We start from the raw sequence: 23,084 nt of genomic DNA, 5'->3' as shown, positions 1-23,084 counted from the left end.
ACCACCGGGTCCCAGGCTGCGGTGGCTGGGGGCTGTGGACTGAATGCGGTGTCCCCCCCAGTTCAGATGTTGCAACCTAACCCCTCAGGTGATGGTTAGGAGGCGGGAGCTTGGGGACCAGGCGATGGGGGCCCAGCGCTCCCTCACCCTGTCTCTGCCGTGGGGGCAGGAAAGGGGCCTCACCACGGAATCTGCGGGCGCCTTGATCTTGGACTCGCGGCCAACAAGGGCCCCCTTTGATGTGCGGGGAGGACGGTGCTGACCTCAGGCATTATCCAACCTATGTGGCGGGGCCGTGTTTCAGCACCGTCTACTCTGCACAGCACACAGGGGGAGCCCCGTGAACCTGAATGAGATCACGTCCCCTCTCCGCTCAAGCCTCCTCCTGCTTCCCTCCCCCCTCGGAGTGAGAACCAAAGCCCCCAGGGAGAGATGTGGACCCCGCGGGCCTCCTTGCTCCCCTCTCCTCCTCCTCTCCCCTCGACGTGCCTCCCAGCCACCGCGGCTCCGCTGGGCCTCGACCGCGACCCAGTCTTCGCCTGCTCTGTTCCTTCTGCCTGGAATGCTTTTCCCCGCAGACATTTCTGTTGCTCATAAGCTCCCACTGTCTGGTATTGGGGCCAAGCCAGCGGTGGTGACACAGAACAGCCCTGGGTGGGGTGGGGGCCACGGGGGGGTCTCTGAGACATGCTGGGCTTACAAGGACACTCCAAACTTACAAGGGCAGCGGGCACACACAGGAAAGCGGCCTCCGGTGCCTAGGGCGGTTTGCACAGCAGGAAAGGCCGGCTCAGGGGACACAGAAATGCCAGAATCATCGCCCGACACCCAGGCAGCAGGGGTTCCGCTCGGCATGGACTCCCCGAGGCTCCGAGTGGCTGCCTGACGCCTGAACACGGGACGGCCTGGATCAGTGTCTCATCTCCCCGTTACCAGCGCGGCCTTGGGCCAGGCGCCTGACGTTCCACGCCTCAGTTTCCCCATCTGGAAAGCGGGGATAATGGCACTGCTCACCTCGAGGAGTCTTCTGAATCCTACGTGGTCCCGTGAAATGTGTGGAGCGGAGCCAGGCACACGGCCGGGGCCACGAAAGTGCCACCTGTTCCTTGCCACCGTGACCGCCTTGGGGCCTGGGTGCCCGGCTCAGTGCGGGGTCCCTCACCGCACGCTGAGCGGAAGGCACTTTGGGGCACACGGTACTTCTTTTTACCGTTCACCTACCCGGGCGGCCTCGGGCACGTTTCCTTCCTCCTCCCGGCCGCTGAGGGGTCCCCTCCGGGCCTGGCTCCGGTGCTGCCGGCCTCCCCACCCTCGCGGCCGGCCCCCACCGCACCTGCGCCAGAAGGAAACCTCCCGCAGAAACAGGGTCTCTGTTCCGGCACCACCAGGTCCCCGGGCCCCCCGAAACCCGGTGCCGTGGCTCGGTGGCTCTGCGGTGAAGGCGTGCACGGGGCGCCCTGCAAGCGGAGGGGTGGCTGGAGACCTCCCGGCCCGCGCCTGGGGGAGCTCGGAGCCCCCGGCCCTCCCCGGCCGGGCCGAGACCCGCAGAAAATGAGCCAGAGCAAGCTGTCGAGCTGGCTCCCCGACACTTGGGCACGCGAAGGCTCTGGGATTGAAACCGTTTTGCAGCGAGGATGATGTTTCCATCACTGGTGCGAACACAGTATTAGTCAATTCCCCGCAGCCCTCCGTCCAGGGAGTCCACCTAAACGGAGTTTATTCTGAGACGAAATTGCAGCCTTTAAACTGATTTCTCGAAGGACACGGTTCATTTCTGCATCTTTACTCTGTCTTCGCGCACGGCTTCCAGACACCCAAGAACGGCGTTTTCCAAATTGCAGGCCCCCTTGGGCTGCCTCCGCTAAACAGGCACGGCTTCGGTGCCTTTGATTCGACACATCCCCCCCCCCCCCCCCCCCCCGAGCTCTCCGTGGCGGCTGCTCCAGGGACAGCGGCTTCGGCGGCGGGTCCGTCCCTCACGTCCGAGGAGGGAGAGAGCCGCTCACCAGCACGCGTTCCCTTCTTACGGTGGGTCGGAGGGGTCGGCCACGCTGAGAGAAAACACGGCTCCCCCGAGAGCAAAGTGGGGGAATGCCGTTTTGGCCCTCCGTTCACTTTCCATCTGCTGCATTCCACCCCCCCCCTCCCCCCCGATGTCTGGTTCTCTTGCTGTTTCTGGTGACGGCTCACAGGGGAGACATTTGCTCAGGGCATCAGCCCGCCTTTCAAGCCAGACCATCCTGGTGTTGGAACACAAGGAACCATCAGACGCGGCTCCCCAATAACGGGAGGGAGGCAGGGGCGTCTTCCAAAGCCCCATCGTCTCCAGGCTCTGGCTTCCCCAAATCGCTGACGTCTGGTGTGGGATAAGCCCCACTGTGCGCAGAGCTTCAAGCGCGGGGACGCCTGGTCCTTGGACCACAGCCTCCTTCTACTAAAGGGGAGACTGAGGCCCAGGCAGAGGCCAGGGTGACCCGGGGGTGCTGCTCATGGCCGGTGGCTGCAAAGCTACAGAAACCGAATCTGGGTAGCTAAAGCCGCAGGAGGTCACAGGACCCTGAGAGGCAGAACGCGGACTTGGGAAAGGACAGAACCAGTGAAATACAGAACAAGGCGTAGCAGGGACCTTGAGCCAGAAAGACCAGCCAGCGGCGGCCGGAGTAATGAGCTGACTGGGCCGTTCTTCGTGTCTCCCTTCTTGGCCACATGTATCGGCGACGTCCCAGAAGGGTGCATCCACCCAGCCCGGCCACGGGGCAGGACAAGGGCAGCCGCTTCACCTTGCGGTCTTTAAGGTGGGGGCCAATTAGCACCGGAAATGAATCTCCCTTCGCAGCTCAGTGTCCGAGGGGCAGGACGATTCCATGCTGTTCAGTCGTACAAACTGGCTGGACGCCGGGAGGCTCAGAAGCAAGAAATACCCACGACGTCAGGGTTACGGGCCTTTTCTGGATCCCTTCCCCAGTTGGCCTGTCACACTGGGCTGCCTCTCATGTGCGTCCTGGGGTGACGGGGGGCTCAGCGTGAAGAATCTGCACCCCCCACACACACCCCCACACACACGGCAGGACGGCCCCGCTACACTTCCCCGTCCCCACTCGCGAGCTCTTCCTGCTGGCATCCATCTGTCAACCCTGACTTAGTGAAATGCTTTGTTGTCTCCCGCGGACCCGCAGCCACTGGCGTGACAGAGGACCTCTCTCTCTGTGATGGAGGCACTTCTCTGCAGCCCGTCTAGTTCTATTAGGGGCGCTGTCGAGGCACTTTATAAAAGCTCTTCCTGAGCTGGGTGTGCCGACCGGTGCAGACTGGTCGATTGAGAGGGAGGCTTGGCCCCGTGCCTGTCCCCGGGACGCAGAAAGGCCTCTGGAACCCAGAGAAAGGGGTCTGCAAGGGAAGCTGGGCCGCCCCTGGGTTCCGAAGCAGCATCTCTTTTCCCTGGCGAGCCAACGACGAGGGCAGATGCTTGAGGGACGGCTCGCTCTGCGGCCCAACAGCCCGCCTCCAGAAGTCCTGCTTACTTTCGCTTCCCCGAGTGAGCTCAGCCTGTCGGACGTGCCCTTCTGGAATGCTGGAGGTTTACAGGATGGCTGGCTGACCTAACGGGCGAGGTCACCCAGGAGTGACGGGGCTGGGGGTAGAGCAGAGGAGCAGACCCACTCATTCCCCTAATGGACACATGCTCACCTCTGCCTGCGTCCCCAGGAACCATCCCCGGCCTCGGGGGTACGGCAGAGACTGAGACAGACCACGTTTCTCATCTCAGACAGCTTGCATGTTGGTGAGGAAGACAGAAAATGAGCAACGGAGGGCCAAAGAATCTCCCCAGCAGTGGCCAGCGCGGGAGTGAAAACCTAGCTGGGGATGTCTCTCCTGGAGCGTGGGTAGCCGGAGCGTCTCTTGGAGCCGGACGTGCTGGGAGGCGCTGGCTTCTTGCTAAGTGACAAGACGGAGCCACGCGGGGCCACGCAAAGAGCAGCCGGAGGGAACAGCAGACACAGAGGTGGGCGTGGGCTCGCCACGGCTGCGGAGCAGAGAGAGTCCCGGTGCGGCCGGAGCACGGTGACCAAGGGGGAGGGGGCAGCAAGTGAGATGGGAGGGAGGGGACGCGTCCAGGCAGGGACCCCAGGTTGTATGGTCACCGTGGAAGGAAGCCAGAGGGACTTTAAGGATGCGCGTGGCCCTCTGAGTTGCGTTTTACAGAAAGGCCCCTCTGACCCCAGAGCAGACAAGAGAGGCATCTGGGGGAACAGGCAACCACAACGGTCCGGAGAAAGAGGACGAGGGCCTGGGTGACGGAGCTGGCGCGAGGACACGGAGGAGTGGGTGCACGGAGGCACGGGCCGCAAGGGGACAGCAGCCGTTACTTTAGTGGCTGGAGCTCTTGGCATCAGGCCGAGTGTTCCTTTTTGTCAACCCACACACAAGCGTCCAAGGGAGATGGTTACAGAAAGGAGCTCCTGTCGCTGAGTCTGGTCGACTCCTCACTGCCTGATGTCCCGCGTCCCCTCCATCACGAGCACTAAGGGGGTCTCTCCCCCTCCCCATCCGGCCACATCCTTCGGCCCCGAGCTGCCCACTCTGCTCCCTGAGACCCGAGGCATCTTCCCCAAACGGGAAGCCAACCCTTCCCTCTTCCAGTAACACCCCACGTCCTTCCCTAGATGCTCTGCTGTCTGTCCAGGCCTTGCCCTATCTGTCCTGCCGTCTCAAACCCCAGACCCTTCCTCCTCAGACCCTCCTGGAAACCGACTGGGGGCTGAGTGCGAAGAGCTGACCCCTGAGCAGGTGCACCCAATGTGATGCCTTCTCAATTTGTTTTTTAACATAAAACATTGACCTGGCATTTTATTAAAGCCACGGGTTTTTATTATTTTTTTTTTTATTTTTTGATGTTTATTTATTTCTGAGACAGAGAAAGACAGAGCATGAGCAGGGGAGGGGCAGAGAGAGAGGAAGACACAGAATCACAAACAGGCTCCAGGCTCCGAGCTGTCAGCACAGAGCCCGAAGCGGGGCTCGAACCCACGAACCGTGAGATCATGACCTGAGCCGAAGTCGGACGCTCAATCGACTGAGCCACCCAGGCGCCCCAGGAGGTGTTTTTTAAAAGGCACTGGGGTTTTTTGAACATGTAGATTGCTTTGGGTAGTATCGACATTTCAGCAATATTTCTTCTCCCGGTCCACATCAGAGTGGCTGATGTCAACCACTCAGCAAACAACAGATGTTGGCGAGGATGTGGGGAAACGGGAGCCCTCCCGCACTGTTGGTGGGCATGCGAACTGGTGCAGCCGCTCTGGAAAACGGTGTGGAGGTCCCTCAAAAAGTTACAAATAGAACTGCCCTACGACCCAGCAATGGCACCACTAGGCATTTATCCAAGGGACACAGGTCTGCTGTTGCAAAGGGACACATGCACCCCAATGTTTATATGTTTATAGCAGCACTATCAACAATAGCCAAAGTATGGAAAGAGCCCAAAGGTCCATCGATGGATGAACGGATAAAGAAGATGTGGAGTATATATACAATGGAGTATTACTCGGCGAACAAAAAGAATGAAATCTTGCCATTTGCAACTGCGTGGATGGAACTGGAGGGTGTTATGCTGGGCGAAATGAGTCAGTCAGAGAAAGACAGGTATCACATGCTATCACTCGTATGTGGAACTTGAGGAACTCATGAACACAGGGGAAGGGAAGGAAAAATAAGATAAAAACAGCGGGAGGCAAACCATAAGAGACTCTTCAATGCAGAGAACAAACTGAGAGTTCCTGGGGATGAGGAGGTGGGGGGCGGGGGTGGGCACTGAGGACACTTGTCGGGATGAGCCCTGGGGGTCACATGTAAGTGATGAATCAGTGGGTTCTACTCCTGAAGCCAATACTACACCGTATGTTAGCTAACTTGAATTTAAACAAAAAATTTAAAATGCAATGAATAAAAGCCTTGGTGTTTTGTAAAAGCTCACTAAGTGATTCTATCACACAGCTGGGTCTGAGGATATTAGATAAGTGGGCAGGGATTGTTTGTGTAGCTTTTCCCTGAGTGGGGGTACTGTGGACCCCCCCCCCAGTAAAAAGGGAAGTGGGAGCACAACAATTAGACTCCTTTCTCCACTCCGGTGCGACCTGCCTGCTCGGAAAATGACCAGGGACGAGAGCAGAGAGGCCCCACGAGGTGTGGCATCTGCATTCTCTCTGGTCGGTCTCCTCCCTGTGTCTTTAGCCTAATACTTGGGGAACTGATACCGGGCTTGGGGGAGCTCCTGTGGAGGCCCGTGACCCGCTGTGGACGCGGTGCCTTCACTCCGCGTCCGCGGCGTGGGAGGACGGTGGCTGGCCCAAAAAGCAGATGTTTGGCGAGCGTTCGATGGGCGGACGGCTCGGTGCTGAGCGGAGCACGCCTGCCATTTTGCAAAAACATCCCCCGTCTCCTCCGGTTCCTCGAGTTCGAACAGTTCTCACTGTGCCACTGAGACCCTCAACTCATCAATTACAAACATTAACTGTAAATTATACTTTTGCATAGTTAATTCAGCCTCTCATTATGTATTTAGTGGAGCTCAGCAGGCATAAAATTCAATAGCAAGCTTTGGAGCAGCTCCAACTCCTGTCTTCTGTGATATTTGGAAAATACGAAGTTTTAGTAGTGGACCTTGGAGCGTGTCTTTCCTGGAAGGTCTCCAATGGGCTCTGCTTTTGGCTTCGCTCTTGGAAGGAGTTCAACGCTTCTGGGAAGGCTGATAGCTTCAAAGGATGCGTCTGCCCCCCTGTCTCCACCAAGCAGAGGCTCTTCCTCCTTCCTAGAGTCGAAATTAATATTAACCTGACCAGTGGAAGGAAAGAAAAGTGTGAATATCAGCGCACTTGGCTCCTGGAGCCATCACTCATTCATTATTCATTCAACAAATATTTACTGAGCACCTCCTATGGTCAGCGCTGTGATGTATCATGAGGATAGAACAGTGAGCGTTGAGAAGAGGGAGGCAGATGGTAAATGACCAAATGCATCTAAATGTCTAATGTGTCGTGTGGCGATACAGATAAAGTGGCTGAGTGAGCCGTGCATAATAGGGCGAATGCAGCGGTGGGTGAGCCATCAAGACGTCTGGGGCAAGCAAGTGCAAAGGCACTGAGGTAGAAAGAAGCTTGGTGTCTTTGAGTAATACTAAGGAGGCCAAAATAGAAAAATCCGGGAAGAAAATGGTAGACAAGGAACAGTGTAGGGAGAGAGAGACACACTGAATTATCAAGATATGGAGGATGAAAGTTACTTCCCGATTGCTAATCCCGAGGAGAGGCTCAGAATTGTCAGTCAGTGAACGTTTGTTACACCATATTCCACAATCTGCAACCTCTAGTGTGCGAAACAATGTATACAACTCTCTTCCTTCATCTGTCCTTGCGCCTTAAGCCCCCCTGCTGCTCCGTAGCAGAAAAATTAATCTGGTTGATTCCAAGCTTGCTGAGGCATCTCACATTCAAACACAGCCCGGCAGTTTGTCAAGCTTGGCCTGACTTTCTTCAATATTAGCCCAGTGGGAAGAGTCGGGTGACTGTGGACTATGGAATTGGGTCTTCACATAGATGTTCCCTCTTCTGGCTTCATCCACAGGGATGCCACCCTGTGCTGGGCGTGGTCATTGTTTGATGCTGATGTTCATGAGGTTTCCAGGCTTCTACCTGACCTCTGAGAGCACCCCAGGTGCCCCTCTGCAGGAGACTGAGGCCAGGTTGGGGTCCGCCTCTGTTCTGTCAGTGGACTTCAGTACCTTCCCTGGAACTCGGTGAAAATTCTGCCGCTCCCCTGCGCCACTCAGGGCCTTTGGGGGCCAGGCAGTGGGGTGGACTCCTCCTCCTCCCTGCTTCTTGCACCCCAAGCTGATTGTGTTCAACCTCTGCCATATCCCGCTGGGAAAGCACAGAGGATAATCTAAGGTCTCGAAAGAACTGTCAGGGCCCACATCCCCTCTCTGTTGCTGTGTAACAAACTGTCCCAAGTTCGTTATCTTCAAACAACTCTAATTTGTCATAATAAATAGGACACCCATGGGCAATTCCTCTGTTGTTTTTCCCTAGACTCTCATATAGAGCCCTTGGACCTAGGATGGCTGGGCCTCTCTGTCTCCACGCGGTCTTGCATCTGGGCATCCCCACGACCCAACTGGATCTGACGGGATGGAACCAGTGCTTTCCCCTGGGGGTAGGGACCACCATGGCGGCACCAGGAAACCCACCATGGTGCTGCAGAACCCTAAGAATGTCGTACGGGTCCATGCCTCTCCCACCCAGACCTCCGAGGTCCTCTTGGCAGCTGTATTTCTTGAAGTGTGACCCGATTTAGCTAAAATTTCAGCTGCTTGCCAATTAATATAGCATACATTCCTGGCGTGTTAGGTTCGGGAAACTGCAGCGTGCATGGAAAATAAAAGCTAGCCAGAAAGCATTCCACAATTGTGCCATTGTGTGGCCCAGAGATCCCTGGAGCCGGTGGGAGTCGGGGGAGGATCCCACAGGGATCGAGAGGAACTGGGCACCTTCCTGCTTTCTCCTCACCTATCAAGGGTTCTCCTTGGCCCACAGTTTCGTTCAGCTTACCCGTATCCCTCTCGCAGACCCCAATTTATTTCACTAATTGGATTAGTTGCCAACATTTACACAGCTGTGTGCCAGGCTCCCAGGGTGGTTAAGCTTGCACATTTATCTGCCTGAATATGCACAATACCCTGCAAGACCAGAGTGTATATCCCCATTTCAGAGATGAGGAAACTGACACATGAGTGATACGCATAGTAACTCCAGGCTAAGTGTGGGATTCATATCCAAGGCTTTGCCTCCAAAGCCTGGGCTCACACTCACCCGTCATGCTGTAGCAAGGAAAATAAGTGACAGGATGTGCTCCAGCCAGATCCAGGGGCAGAGTGGACGTGAATCTGACACCCCGTGGGGGGACGTTGGGTCAGGACCTGGGGGGCTTGGGTATGGTCCTGTTTTCTCCCCACCTGCTGCCTTCAGCAAATCCCAGGTCTTGTGGCCCCAAGAGGACAAAGGTTTGCAAGTCCTTCTAGGTTACTGAACAGCAGAAATATTATAGTGGTAACATAGTTGCGATTGTGTGTTCTAAGCTCTACACGCGTGCTATATACCATTTTTCCCTGCAGTAGCCTCGTGAGGTTGGCTTAGCACAAATCAAGAAGCCAGTTCTTACAGAGGTGAAATTAGCGGTTCTCACACCTTGCTGCGTATTAGAATCATCTGCAGAGTCCCTAAGAATGCCCGGTTTCACTCCAGACCGGTGAAGGTAAGATCCCAGAGGTGGGACTCAGACATCAGAATTTTTTAAACCTCCTCCACCAAGTCATTCAAGATTGCCACCAAGGCTGAGAACTGAAGGGTTAAGTAACTCACCCGGGATCGTTCCCAACCCCACTGAGGAGCAAAGTCAGAAATCAAACCTGCGTGTCTGATTTCAGAGCCCGTGGTCGTAACACCTACCCAGTACAATTGCTACATAGACACCGGGAAGCAAAAAAGTAATAATAATTTACAAGTGAAGTGCTTGGAAGTCACAGAGAGAGAAACTTTTTGTGGGTAGCTGTAATTGCTGATGCCGTGGCCACACATTAAAATCACCTGAGCATTAAAAATCCTAGTGTCTGAGTGTCACCTCTTGAGATTCTGATTCCGTTGGTCCAGGGTAGACCCAGGTATCAATCATTTTTCCCTTACTCTCTGCAGGTGATTCTAACATGCAGCCGAGTCTGAAAGCCCTGCTTTATAGGACGAGAAGGCTCGGATTGTTTTCATGAGGGCTGCGATTCTCCTCTGAAGCACTGTCATCGGTACCAATGGGATTTGCAGGAGAACGCTCGCAGTAGAGAACTCACTTTCCTCACCCCTTCATACATGTATCCGCTCCTATAACATTTCAGGCTTTGGGGGCTGACAGAGAGAGAAGGTGAATGTTTCTTCTTTAAATCCAAACTCCTAATCTAGTTCAAAGGTGCTTGGGAACAGACCAACCTTCCTGGCTTTTCTTCCCCTGTCTGTCATGCACTGTTAACATGCATCTTTCCCTATGTGCTAATTGCAGACAGCAAGGACGAAAGATCCTTCCTCGCTGCCCTGGTATCTTTTAGGGTGTGTTATCTTAGCCATTCGGATTTCTCCACTCAGCCCTTTGAGCGTGGGCTTCTGATGCAAAAACAATCCAGGACAGTAGAAAATTAGTTGTGGCACCATCGGTTTTGATGACAGAACAACTGGTTTTGTCCCAGGCTCTGGTCTTTTAAGTTTCCTTTGCTCCCGCCTACTCTCCATGTCTCTCTCTCCACACTTTTTCGTAATTTTGAGGCATTTGGTAAGTTCCCTTTTCTTTGCCAGTCAACCCAAGGTGACTTCTGTTCCTTGCAACTCATATCCTGACGTGATTCCTTCAGCACCATGGAGAGCTCTTGGAGGTCCGTTTGGCATCCGTGTTGACATTGGGGTCAATGAACTATCTAATAAAGTCTTCCTGGAAGGGAAGCGGGTGTCCTTTGCCTTCATGAAATTCGCATGAAGCAGAATGCATAAAATAAAAGCCCGGGCTGAATGACTCTGTTCTCCTGGACTGGCTTCCCTATTCTAAGGTTGATTTCTTCATTTTGTTAGCCTCATTTCTTTCTGTCACCAGTGGCTGTTGAAATCCCGTACACCCCATAGTGGAGAAGGGGAGTCCTGATGGGGCCATAACACACCCCCCAGACTCCATTTTCTTACGAGATAGAGTTCAGTCGCTAAAAGGTTTGGTAAATTGGGTTTCCACAGGTCCAAACTTGATTATGACTATTGGGGGAATTTATTTGTTTTTGAGTAAGAGCTTTTTTTAAGCCAATTTTGAAAATTTCTTTCAAGAGTTACTGCAATAAATCTACACTATTGATTTAGCAAGTGGTGGTTCTTAGGCACCCTCTGGAGTCACTTAAGTGTTTAAATTCTTCTCTTTATTACTCCAACAGTACCACTGGCCCCAGATGGGCAGACATGCAGGGCTCTTGGGCCCTTCAAGGCAAAAGCTTAGCAAAGATTTCCATCAGCTCAGAGACGGCAGGAGGGCACTGACGACGGACAAAACCACACACAGATTTCTTCCTTTCTTGGTCTCCATCTGCCAGCGGAAGTTGTGATACCGTGGTGTCGTGTCTGACGGGGACAGCTATGGAGTAAACACAAATCCGAATAAATCCCAGATGGCAATGAATGGTGGAGAATTATGTCTCTACTGTGGCTTGTTCTCAGGGACTCCTGGACCAGCCCTGAGGGGCATGTTTTAATGGTGGCTTTAGGCAGTCAAACCTCAAGTCACTGAGCACAAACACAGTGCCAAGTTGTGCTAAAAACAAGAACAGTTTGGGGCGCCTGGGTGGCGCAGTCGGTTGAGCGTCCGACTTCGGCCAGGTCACGGTCTCGCGGTCCGTGAGTTCGAGCCCCGCGTCAGTCTCTGGGCTGATGGCTCAGAGCCTGGAGCCTGTTTCCGATTCTGTGTCTCCCTCTCTCTCTGCCCCTCCCCCATTCAAGCTCTGTCTCTCTCTGTCCCAAAAATAAATAAAAACGTTGGAAAAAAAATTTAAAAAAAAAAAACAAAAAAAAAAACAAGAACAGTTAACGTTTGCTGATGTTCGCTAGTGCGAAAGCATTCTAAGTGCGTGACACCCGTTGGCTCATTTCCTTATTCTCACACCAACTCTGTGAAATGGGAACAAGTCGCATCTCCAGTTTGCAAACAGGGAAAAGGAGGCCGAGTTGCCCAAAGGTACTGAGCTGGTGGAACCAGGATTTGAACTCAGGACCCACAGCGCGCTCCATCGTAATGCTTGCTGTGTTTCCTTGGCAGAGTCTCGCGTGACAGTCTTGGCCCCACCCCCCTGGTTCCCGCCTCCCTCCCTTCTCTTCCTCCCCTCGTGCCTTGTTTTCTTCTCCATCCTTTAAATAAGTACTTCTTGGAGGCCCAATGTTACAACACGTAGGGGTGGAGTTGCTTTTGGTGCTGCAGGGGTGACGTTAAGCACCAACTCCAGTCCCACGGCCACCGCTGTCACTGCCCCTTGGTATGCTAAGGGTCCTGGGCCCACAGTTTGGAAATCATCCCCCTGCATTGTCTTCAGGGCCCCATCGTCCAACGAGCATGGCCCTTCTTTGCAGTGCTGCCTCCAGAAGACAGGGATACCACCTTCCTGAGCCAGAGACCGCAAACTGACAGCCAGCAGAGATGCAGATTTGAGCGACATCACGGCTAAAAGGTTGAGGCTCTTATATTTTAAAATTCAGGGGCGCCTGGGTGGCGCAGTCGGTTGAGCGTCCGACTTCAGCCAGGTCACGATCTCGCGGTCCGTGAGTTCGAGCCCCGCGTCGGGCTCTGGGCTGATGGCTCGGAGCCTGGAGCCTGTTTCCGATTCTGTGTCTCCTTCTCTCTCTGCCCCTCCCCCGTTCATGCTCTGTCTCTCTCTGTCCCAAAAATAAATAAACGTTGAAAAAAAATAAATAAATAAAATAAAATAAAATTCAGACATTTTATAGAAAAACTCCAGAAAAAAAAAAAAACGCTTCATGATCCACAAGGCAGCGGTGGGCGGGAGCGAGGAGGCCACGTATCCATTCAGATGAGCAGAGCCGGACCACAGGCACCATGTGGCTTTCTCCCCTAAGCGCCCCTAAAGTCTCACGTTTCAAACTGTGGCTCAACTCACTTTACTGTGAGCATGTCACATTATGTAGATTTTAGGGACGAAGCAGGTAAAAGCCGTGTGGGGTGAGGGAGGGTAGGAAGAAGCACAGTCCCACAGAAGTGAACCGACGAAGGAGTCGATTCTTTCTTCCCAAAGGAATTCTTCGTCTGGAGTCAGAATGTTTCATCCTGAGCCTCCCTGGGGTGCATCTCACTGTCGGGCCGGGCTTGCCTGGCCCATTCTGTCTCATCTGTTCCCGAGATCCCTGCCGACACGGGCCAGCTTCTTGCTCCTCTCGGCCTGAGGTCTCCAGCCCCCTGCAAAACTGTGTCAACCTTCTGCCCCCAGCACCACCCTGATGCCACTCTGACCCGGGATTCTGCACAGCTCCGGGGAAAGCTGGAGTTTCCCCCACACTGTGACTCCTAATTGTTTTTCCATCTTGAAACCAAGAGTCAGCACGAGTGGGGGGCTGTGGCAGGTTCCCGATGGGCACCTGGCCAGGCACTGCCTTCCACCCCTGGTTGAGCACCACGTAGTGCAAAACCCCTCCTGGGTGCAGGGACCCGAGAAAGTGCTCTGCTCTGGCATTTGTGCAAAATAGGAACCACAATTACCTCTGAAAGGGATTTTATTGGGATTTGAAATAATATATGCATGGGACCTGGTCCAGTGCCTGGTACGCAGGGAACATTTCATACACGGTGGCTTGTTGTCTTTTTTTTTTTTTTTTGATTTTTAAAAATACTTATTTATTTTTAAGAGACAGAGCGCAAGTGGGGGTGGGGCAGAGCGAGAAGGAGACACAGAATCGGAAGCAGGCTCCGGACTCCGAGCTGTCAGCACAGAGCCCGACGCAGGGCTCGAACCCACGGACCGTGAGATCGTGACCCGAGCTGAAGTCGGACGCTTAACCGACTGAGCCACCCAGTTGCCGCTTGTTGTCTTTATTCTTACGTTAGAGAATACCTCAGGAAAGTCACCTGTCGCCCGCAAAAACCATATAACACGATATCTTTCAAAGTCGCAAAGGCAAACTCCGCGTCTCTTTTCTCTTGTCCGGCACTGAGACCCCCTTTCGCACAATTGCAGCGGAAGAGGACGCAGCTCGGGTTGAGTTGAGCTGCCCCTTCCGCATTCCAGTGTCCTACCTGGAGAAGGGGAAGGCTGTCATTTCAGTCGTCTAGATGACGGCACTTAGTCTCAGTAGGTGGTGTCGGCTGCTGTGATGCTCAAAATAGAGTTTTCTAAGAAAATGAAGATGGGCACGGGTTGAGGCACGTCGCAGACTCTAGCACATCCCAGTGGGGCCACAGCAGGGTCTTGGGGCTTTTGTCTCATCCGTGACCAAGGAAGATAGACTGAGCAGAGTCTATCAAGCAACCACTGGACGTCTCCAGCGTACTCAGCCCGTACCCAGCTCTGCCGAGGAAGGAGGTGCCCGTGCGAGGGTTCTTGCTAACAGAGCACAGTTGACCCCCTGACATAAAGCCCCGCCTGTCGCCCAGGGAAGAGACAGACCGGTCCAGAGCAGGTGGGAAGGATTTCTGGGGGCCGAGTCGAGCAGGCTCAGGTCCCTGCAGGCTTAGCTGCCGGACCAAGTGTGACTCTCTTAGTTTGGAAACATTCCAGACTCCGGACACTTCTTCCTCATTTTCCAAGGCCAAGTCGTCCGTTCTTGAGATTGCACAGCTCATGGGCGGATGCACCAGACAACGGATTTGTGTTCCCTCCCACGAGGGTATCCAGCATCCCATAAACCGTGGTTTCCTTGGTACCACTTCCCGCCCGGAGAGCACGAGGCAGATTCCCGAGTCCCGGGGGGCTTTGGTCAGTGCGGCCACCTCCCCGTCACCTCCTCCCCCAGCTGCCGAACAGGGCTGAGGGTGATGGGCTGGAGAATTAGCCTTCTGGCTGCTGAGCAAGCCCCCCAAAGATCGGGTGGGTGTGTCCTTATCACCCCAGCAAAGGGAAGGGTTTCTCTAGCAACTCGTCATAGTGGTACCGGCCTCTGTTTGGGGGGTGCAGGGTTGTTGTTCTTTTTAAGTTTATTAATTTATTTTGAGAGAGAGAGAGAGGAGAGAGAATGACAAGCAGGCTCTGCACCATCAGCACAGAGCCTGGTGCAGGGCTTGAACTCATGAAATGTGAGATCGTGACCTGAGCCGAGATCAAGAATCAGACACTTAACTGACTGAGCCACTGGGGCAGCCCTGGGGTGCAGTTGGTAAGCAGACCTGTTTCCCTCTCGACGTGCCATGGAAAGTTCCCCTCGATCCCCTCGGAAACGCGGGGGACGCCAGCCTGCGATAACTGCCGTCGGCTGCCCGGCCCCCCACGTTCCGGAGCACAGCACGGGGGCAAGCGGGCACTGCAGGCCCTCCGCTGCCCGGCTTTCCGGCTCACCAGCATCCTGCCCGGCAGACTCCGCTGCGTGCCTGGAAAGCCTCCTTCCTGCCCATTTCCACCAATGGCGATTCTGTCGATTCGGCAGCTCCAGAGAGCTCTCCCGGTTCCCTTTCTCTGACCTCCCGCAACAAGGGCTGGTGTAGGTGATAAATACTCGAGGCTCTGCAGGCTTTCCACAGCCTCACTCCGCTACTCGCCCCCGCTCCTGCAGCACGAAAGCGGCAGAGGCGACACGCAAAGCCCACCCAGGGCCGCGTTCCAGCGAAACGGTTCACGCAGACGGGCGGCAGGCTGGATTCGACTCACGGGCCGCGGTCTGCCGACCCCCTCACCGGAGAAACTCACTCGCTGGGTGCCTCGTGACCCCACACTTGACCTCCGGCTGCCGTGGAGAGCACAGGTTCAGGGGTCCAGAGATGCCACCTTCGCTCTGACTCTGCGGGGTCGTGAGCAAGCCGATTCCCCCTTCGGGGGCCTTCGCCGCGGTGTCTGAAAAAACGAGAAGTTTGGACGGTCGCGGGTTCCCAAAGCGTCACACCCGCTGGGGCAAGCTTGCTAACGAGACACGTGTCTGGGCTCACCTCGGATTCAGGGTGTTGAGCGGGACGCCTTGTGGGAAACCAGAGTCCCGCTAGCTACGGGCCCCTCCGTCGAGGCACAAGAGGCCGTGTCAGGGTGTGCGAGGCAGGTCACGCGGTCTCCAGGAGAGCCGCCGCGATGAGCCAGCGAGGCAGCCGGGAGGCCACCGGTGGAGAAAAGCAGCAGCTGCGTGGAAACCTGGCACCAGCCGGCCGGCACAGTGACCGAGGGCTGTTCGTGGGAGGTGCCCCCGCCCCTGCCCGGAACTGCTCACGTCCTCCGAGCTGCCGCGTCGTCACGGGCCCCCCCCCCCCCCGCCTGCATCCCCAGCCCCCTCAGCCCTGCACCCAGGCGCCGAGGGCCCTGCTGTGATTGTCGGCCCCTACAGGACAGGAGGAGACGCCAGGGCGGGTCAACGGTGGTGAGCGAGCCACCTGCCACGACGGGCTCACCCGCCAAAGTCAGCTCAAAGGGAGTCTCTTTAGTCCAGAGTTCCCCAGGCTCCTTCTGCAGGGGTGAGGCCGTGGGATTCGCCGCTTGTCTGAGGAGCTGGTACAAACCGGCCCAGACACCTGTGAACACCCAGCGCTCCAGACTCTGCCCGGTTCCTCCCTCGTGAGGGCCGCTCCCTCCGTCCCAGCCGCCACGGCCCTGACAGGGAGGTCGCGCCCGCACCGTCCCCGGCAGGTGTCTGCTCTCTCCTTAGACGCGAGTTGCCGCCCGAAGGAGAGAAAAGGGCCCTCGCACGGAACACGCTCAGCTAAAAGCCATTTATTTCCTTTGCTCCCTCCCTTCCAGAAGCAGCAGCTCGTTCAGCGAGGTCGTGCAGATGAACTTCGAAATAGCCAGCTTCAGCAGCCTCTCGGGGACGCAGCCCATCACCTGGCAGGTGGAGTACCCACGGACGGCGACCACCGACACGGCTGTGTCCGAGATCTTCATCAGCCAGAAGGACCTGGCGGCCATCGTCCCCCTGGCCACGGTAAGGGACCTCGCCTGCGCCCTGGTGGGGGGGCCTCCCCTCTGTCCCAGGACGCGCGCTGCCTCCAGAGGCTCCAGGGCACTGGCACCTCCCTGTGCCTTGAGGAGGGGCCGTACCATCAGCCTGGCCTCTCTCAGCCCAGGTTACTGTCCTGCGACCCTCACCACGCTCGCTGCAGCCCCATCCTGGTTCGCCGTGTGCTTGATTTCCCTCCATTTGGGCTGCTTGTTTTTCTTGTTATCTTCTGCTCCTTTTGTCGTGTTCCCATAAATACGTTGTAGTCTTGGCTTCAGGAGCAGAACCCAGTGCCCATCCCCCATCTAGCCCGCTCCCCCTCCATAAACCCTCAGTTTGTTCTCTGTATTTAAGACTCTCTTAGGGTTTGCCTCCCTCCCTGTTTTTATCTTATTTTTCCTTCCCGTCCCCCCGTGTTCATCTGTTGTGTTTCTCAAATTCCACCTGTGAGTGAAGTCATCTGATAGTTGTCTTTCTCTGCCGGACTTATTCCATTTAGCAACCATCCACGTTGTTGCAAATGGCAAGATTTCATTCCTTTTCATCGCTCAGTAGTATTCCACTGTGTATATACACCACATCTTCTTAATCTATTTGTCATCCGTTCATTTGGGCTCCTTCCATAATTTGACACAGTGACCAGGGACCTGTTAGGGGTGCAGCGCCTGTTTGAATCAGCATTTTGGTGTTCTTTGGATAAATACCTAGAGTGCACTTGCTGCATCGTAGGGTGGTTCTACGTTTCATGTTTTGAGGGACCTCCACACTGTTCTCCAGAGCGGCTGCGCCAGTTTGCATTCCCACCAACAGTGCAAGAGGCTCCTTTTAAATAAATTTTTTAATGTTTATTTATTTTGAGAGAGAGAGAGAGAGAGAACAGGGGAGGGGCAGAGAGAGAGGGAGGAAGAGAATCCTAAGCAGGGTCCACAATGTCAGTGCAGATCCCGACGTGGGACTTGAACTCACAACCGTGAGCATGACCTGAGCCAAAATTAAGAGTCAGATGCTTAATCGACTGAGCCACCCAGGCGCCCCTCTGCTTCTTGTTTATAAGGAAGCGTCAGGCCCCTCTGTATGCTAGTCGGATAAGCGAGGCAAGACTACCGCCACAAACAACCTCAGAAACTCAGGTGCTCAGCACAACACAAGTTATTCTTGCTTATGTTTCATGGATCAAATGGTAGGGGGCTCTGTTCCGGCCATGTCTCAGGGGCATCACCATCTTGTAGCTATGACATCAGGAACATGTGGCCTTCACGGTCTCTGGGACAGAGGAACGGACGTGTGGAAAGTCACATGGGAGCTTCTCTAAGCGATGGCATGGAAATGACGTGGGACTTTCCACACCCACGCGGCTGGTCACAGGGAGTCCCGTGGCCCCATCAGGTTTCCAGAGGGCTGGGTGAGCACCATTGCGGGGCAGGTCAACACGTCATCGACCTGCGTGGGTCACAGTGTGAACCCGTGCCACGACTTCTGGCTCGACCCTGTGGCTGCTGGAAATGAGCCCGGGAGAGAAAACGGTGAGAAGGTAGATGGCACTTTGGCTCCGAGGTCTCTCACCTAGCACGCTGGGACTTTGTCCAGGGCCATCCCTGAGCTCGGCTTTGCTCCACGTAGGGATGCTTTGCCAGGAGGTCCAAGAGGATGGCGTTCCAGAGGCGCGTGGTTCAGCTTCCACTGTCTTTGCTGAATTCTCCCTCCCTCACACGGAGCCTGGCGCAGATATTGCAAAAGCAATTTCTGTTCAGCTTTGGGGTGAGCCGGCTTCACTGACACCAAGTTGGGAAATCCATCAATTAGGATTCTTTGGGTTACATGTGACCAAATGCTACCCAGTTGGCTTAAGCACAGAGAGAATCTGCCGGCCCGTGTGACTCAGAATCCAGGATCCGTCCTGGCCTCGGGTCCGCCCGATCAGACCCAACTCTGTCTCCGGGACTCCGTTTCTCTGCCTCTTGGCTTCCCTGAGTCTACGCACGGTGGCAGCGTGGCAGCCTATACTCTCGCCAAATGGTTCAAGCCTCGAGCCCAGGAAGATCAGCCAGCTCATTTCCAGAAAGCGCGACCAAGGTCTCGTTGGCAGGACTGCTCCTGTGGGGTCCTGCTGTCTGCCCGAGGCGGTCGCCGTGGCAGGGATGCTACGTGCCCAGAGTGAGCGTGGCCTGGAACAGATGCCGTGGACGTCCCCTCCCGCCCTCGCCCCGCCCACCTCCTCACGCACTGGCACGTTATCATCTGAGAGTTCTGTCTCGCCTGCAAAGCCGTCCTTCCCGCCTGCGCGGCAGGACAGACGCACCGAGGAGTTTGCATGTCCCCATCCAAGGAGCCCTCTCCCCCGTGACAAACGGGAGTTGGCACGGACTTATTCCAGCGCCCTGGGCCCTCCCGTGGGTCAACGCAGCTCGGCATGGGGCCTTCCTCCGCCCGGCGGTTCTGGCCAGACACCTCGCGCTGTGGTCCCGAGTGCCCTGCTCTGTCTCACTTCCCCACCCCCTGGCTGAGTTTGCCTGCCCCTCCCAATAAACCACTTGCAATGGAATCCTTCTGGGAAGACCCAAACCAAGATGCGGGTCAACCACACAAACCACATGAGTTTGAGAGCAGAGCGGTTTCCGGATCATTTCACCAGAAAACACGAGAATGGACACCGGGCAGCAAACAGCACACGCGGCCCCTCCTAATATCTGACAGGCGAGGAGGCTGAGGTGCCTTTCCCAAGCAGTGAAGCCAGTCTGTGCACAGGGAGCCCACAGACTACAACCCCAGGGCCAAACCCAGCCTGTGCTCGCTTCTCTAAGTACAGATTGTTGGGGACGCAGCCACACCCGTCCATCCCTGACCCCTTCCGCTGGTCACAGGAAGAAGTGAGTAGTTGGGGCAGGTGCTGAGTGGTCCACAGCGCCTGTACTGCCAGCCCTTTCTGGAAAAAAAGCATCCGACCTCTGCTGAAGGAGACCCGAGAGGGTCATTTCTAAATGCTGGCTGAACGGGTGAACCACCCAGGAGGTTTAGAAATTGGTGCGGTTGGGGCGCCACCCTGACAAATTGAGTGCGGATCCCTGGAGGTGGGACCAAGCACCACCGGATGATTCCGTGGTGCAGCCACGGTTGGAGACGAGTCTCTCTCGGACTTCAAACGCCATTACTCTCACATTACTGTTACCAGGGCGCGTCGGTAAGAGCTGGTAAGCGAACGCGCTGAATCCCACGATGGACTCCAGGAAACAGATCAGAGCTCTTTGGGTTACACACCCTCCCCACCCCACCCAACTCAACCCAAGCATGGCTCATGGAAGGTAAACGTCTAGGAAAGCGTTCTCACTCATGTGCGCTCAGATCACCTGGAGACTCTTCGTGGAGGCAGATTCTCATTCAGGAGGTCTGAGTTGGGTACTTTTACAAGGTCCTGAGTCGTGCCAGTGCTGCTGGTCTGGCGGACCAGACGTTGAGTGCTGACGATCGAGTTGAGCGAAATTTGTCATCGGGGAAGGTGGTTTCCCTTCTGCTTTCCTCTTGTGTCCCTCCCGGTTAGAGTCACTTGCAGGAGGCTGTGCTGGGCGGTGCCACGCTGACATTTTCATGGCATCGGGTCCAGCAGGAGGAGAGCAAAAGACGCCTCGGTGCCAACACTCAAGCAAATCTCCCGGCACTGGCTCTGATTAGAACGGATTGGCTCAGCTCGGGTCGCGTGACCAACCTGAAGCCAGTCACTGGAGCCAAAGGGTGTGATGCTCTGATTGGAGGGGTCTGGGGGACTTGTCTTCCCGGAGCAGGTGTGGAGTCAGACTGAGAGCGGGTGGGCATGGTGCATGATGGGAAACTCTGGCTGCCCCTGGGAAAGGGGGAGCAGACAGACACAAAGAGCAGATCCTCACCACAGAAGGTATCATCTACCCCCAGGACCCGTTAATACGTTGAGGTCGGAGACTGATTGCTCCCGACTTTGCGTGTCCAAGAATAGGCATCAACAATGTATAGCCCGTGGGCCAGAGTCAATCCGCTGCCTGTTTCTTGTATACCGTACAAGCTGGGGATGGTTTGTGTGTTTCCAAATAGCTACATTTTAAATAGTTATGTAAGGAGCGTTTTAGTACGCTCCATTTTGCCTCTCGGCCAGCAAACCCTGAAATACTTTCCATCTGGCCCCTCAGGGAGAAAGTTTGCAGGCTTATGACACGGAGCATCACCACCAGTTCTAGGGTGTAAGAGCCTGGCTCCTGTCCTACCTAGTTTAAACAGAGAAGGCATTCAGGGGCGCCTGGGTGGCTCAGTGGGTTAAGCCTCCGACTCTTGATCTCAGCTCAGGTCATGACTTCACAGTTCGTGAGATCAAGCCCCACGTCAGCTTCTGTGCTTGGGATTCTCTCGCTCCCTCTGCCTCTGCCCCTTCCCTGCCTTGTGCTCGCTCTCTCTCTCTCTCTCTCTCTCTCTCCCTCTCAAAATAAATCCACTTAAAACCATTTACAAGAAACAGAGAAGGCATCCAGATATGGTGAAAAGCAAAATCACGATAAGGATAGGAGATGTTATTTTGTCCCACTTTCCAAGGAACAAGAAAGCCCTCTTTGGAGCGTGATGTGATTATTGGGGTTGTCGCGTTTTGGTAGATGGCATGACTACTGATGTCATACCCAGAATCCGTTTGTTGGCGAGTAACTGTGAGTGAATTCAAACTGGCTTCACCCAAACGATCTCTGATGGCCCCACATCTGTGCGCGGGGCACAGACCGCCGGCCCGTGTTCAGGTGCTCGTGTGACGTCATCCCCCGCAAGGTTTTTCCTTTTTTTTTTTTTTTTCTAGATGAGAAATGTTGTGTTTTGGTTTTGTTCTGTTTTTTCAAAAAGTAACTAGGAAGCAAATCCTTATGTTACCTGTTAGCGAGCTGACTGGTCAGGTCTGGGAAATAAGTAAATTGTCCCCATTGTCGCTCATTCTGAAGAAAAACCGTCAGAAACCTAAGACAGAGGATCACCGGGTGGGCAGTGGGCCTCAGGGGGCACGGTGCTCACCTTAAAACCAGGCCTTCTCACGCGCCCTCCGAAATCCACGGAGGGAGCTGGGAATGTGGTGATTCTTCAGGAGCCTTGGGTCCCTCTCAGCTGCAGGTTCCATCCAGCTCCCAGGGAGTCCGTGAGGTGAACGCGAGGCTGTGTCTCAGCTCTCCTGCAGAGGGAGCCGTCGAGGCAGGACCTCCAAAGCCACACTGTCCCTTGGCCCTACTGTAAGCCGGCGGGGGTAGAGGGGTGGTGGTCTCTTTTCGAGGATAAAGGAGCAGCGGAATCCGTTCAAGCTCACGCCAAGCCCTCATGATGTGAAGGCCACTGTGGATGTTCACCGTGACGGGTCCCGGGAAACAGGCAGTGAACCGACAGGTCTGGCCCCCAGGGGTGGGGTGGGGGTGGGGCAGACAGCACACAGGTCGGTATCTCCTAGGACAGGACCAGGTAACCATAAGGTACTGCTGTGAAGACAGGGAACGCGGGGAAGGGGAGTGGAACAGCTATGCTGTTTCTTTTTTCCCTGGCGTTGATTCCAAAATAAAAGACTAAATCCCATGCCTAGTCTGGAGAAGGCAGGAGTCCCTAATGTGGGCAGGTATAGGCCCTCTGCTCCCGGTCTGACCGGCTTAGTCCCAGCCTGAGTTTCCTGGAAAGATTCACCCCGAATTTTGAACAGGCTTTTGGCCTCTGCAGACCTGAAATGAGATCATTTTCCTTGACTCCTGAAACATGGTAGGAACTCGGGTGTTGTTTTTGTTTTTTTTTTTTCCTTATGTCAAGCTTTCAAGATTCCTAGAACGTGTCTACATCTCTCCGCATAAAATCAAATTGGAAATCAAGTGGCTATGGCCAGGGCTGTTTAAAGGAGAGATTTCTACTTGTTCTCATGTCTGCAGAATGATGATCTTAATCCTCACCTCTCCGGGGCGTCACGGAGATTCATTCGGGTCTGAGAGGTCCCGGGAGCCCCTGGCCAAGCGTGTGGCAGGACAGGATTGCCGGGGGGGGGGGGGGGGGGGGAACGTCGGCAGTGGCTTGCCCTTGTGCTCTGCTCTGCCTCTGTGGACTGCCGCCCCCAGTCCCCCCGGACCTCTGGCTTCTGGTGGCGTTCAGCCAGTGGGAGGCACCACAGGAGACCGGACAGAGCAGAGAGAGACAGAGGCTCCTGTGGCGGGCTGAACCGTGACCCTGAGAAGCTGTGTCGACATCCTAAATTCTTTCCAGTCTACCTGGTCCCCTCCCCATCTTGCTACAAACCCGCCAGGGCGTGGTCGTCTCTGTCCACAGCTCCTGTCCTGCAGGGGAATCTGTTTTCCCTGGCTCTCCTCCCTCTGGGCTCCCAGAACTGGCTGCCTTCCCTCTGGGCTCCCAGAACTGGCTGCC

The 23,084-nt window shown here is 55.3% G+C and overlaps 1 protein-coding gene across 1 annotated transcript in view; it reads left to right on the top strand.

Moving 5' to 3' along the window:
• Nucleotides 1–23,084, top strand: part of TMEM132C (transmembrane protein 132C) — a 308,479-nt gene that overhangs the window by 222,039 nt on the left and 63,356 nt on the right. Inside the window, exon 4 of the mRNA XM_043557309.1 lies at nt 16,499–16,682. Coding sequence (XP_043413244.1) covers nt 16,499–16,682 — 184 coding nt within the window. The remainder of the gene's footprint in view (nt 1–16,498; nt 16,683–23,084) is intronic.

Source organism: Prionailurus bengalensis, chromosome D3 (assembly GCF_016509475.1).
Source record: "Prionailurus bengalensis isolate Pbe53 chromosome D3, Fcat_Pben_1.1_paternal_pri, whole genome shotgun sequence".
Classification (NCBI taxonomy): Eukaryota; Metazoa; Chordata; class Mammalia; order Carnivora; family Felidae; genus Prionailurus; species Prionailurus bengalensis.
The sequence above is the reverse complement of the archived record's forward strand: the minus strand, read 5'-3'. Positions and strand labels throughout refer to the sequence as shown.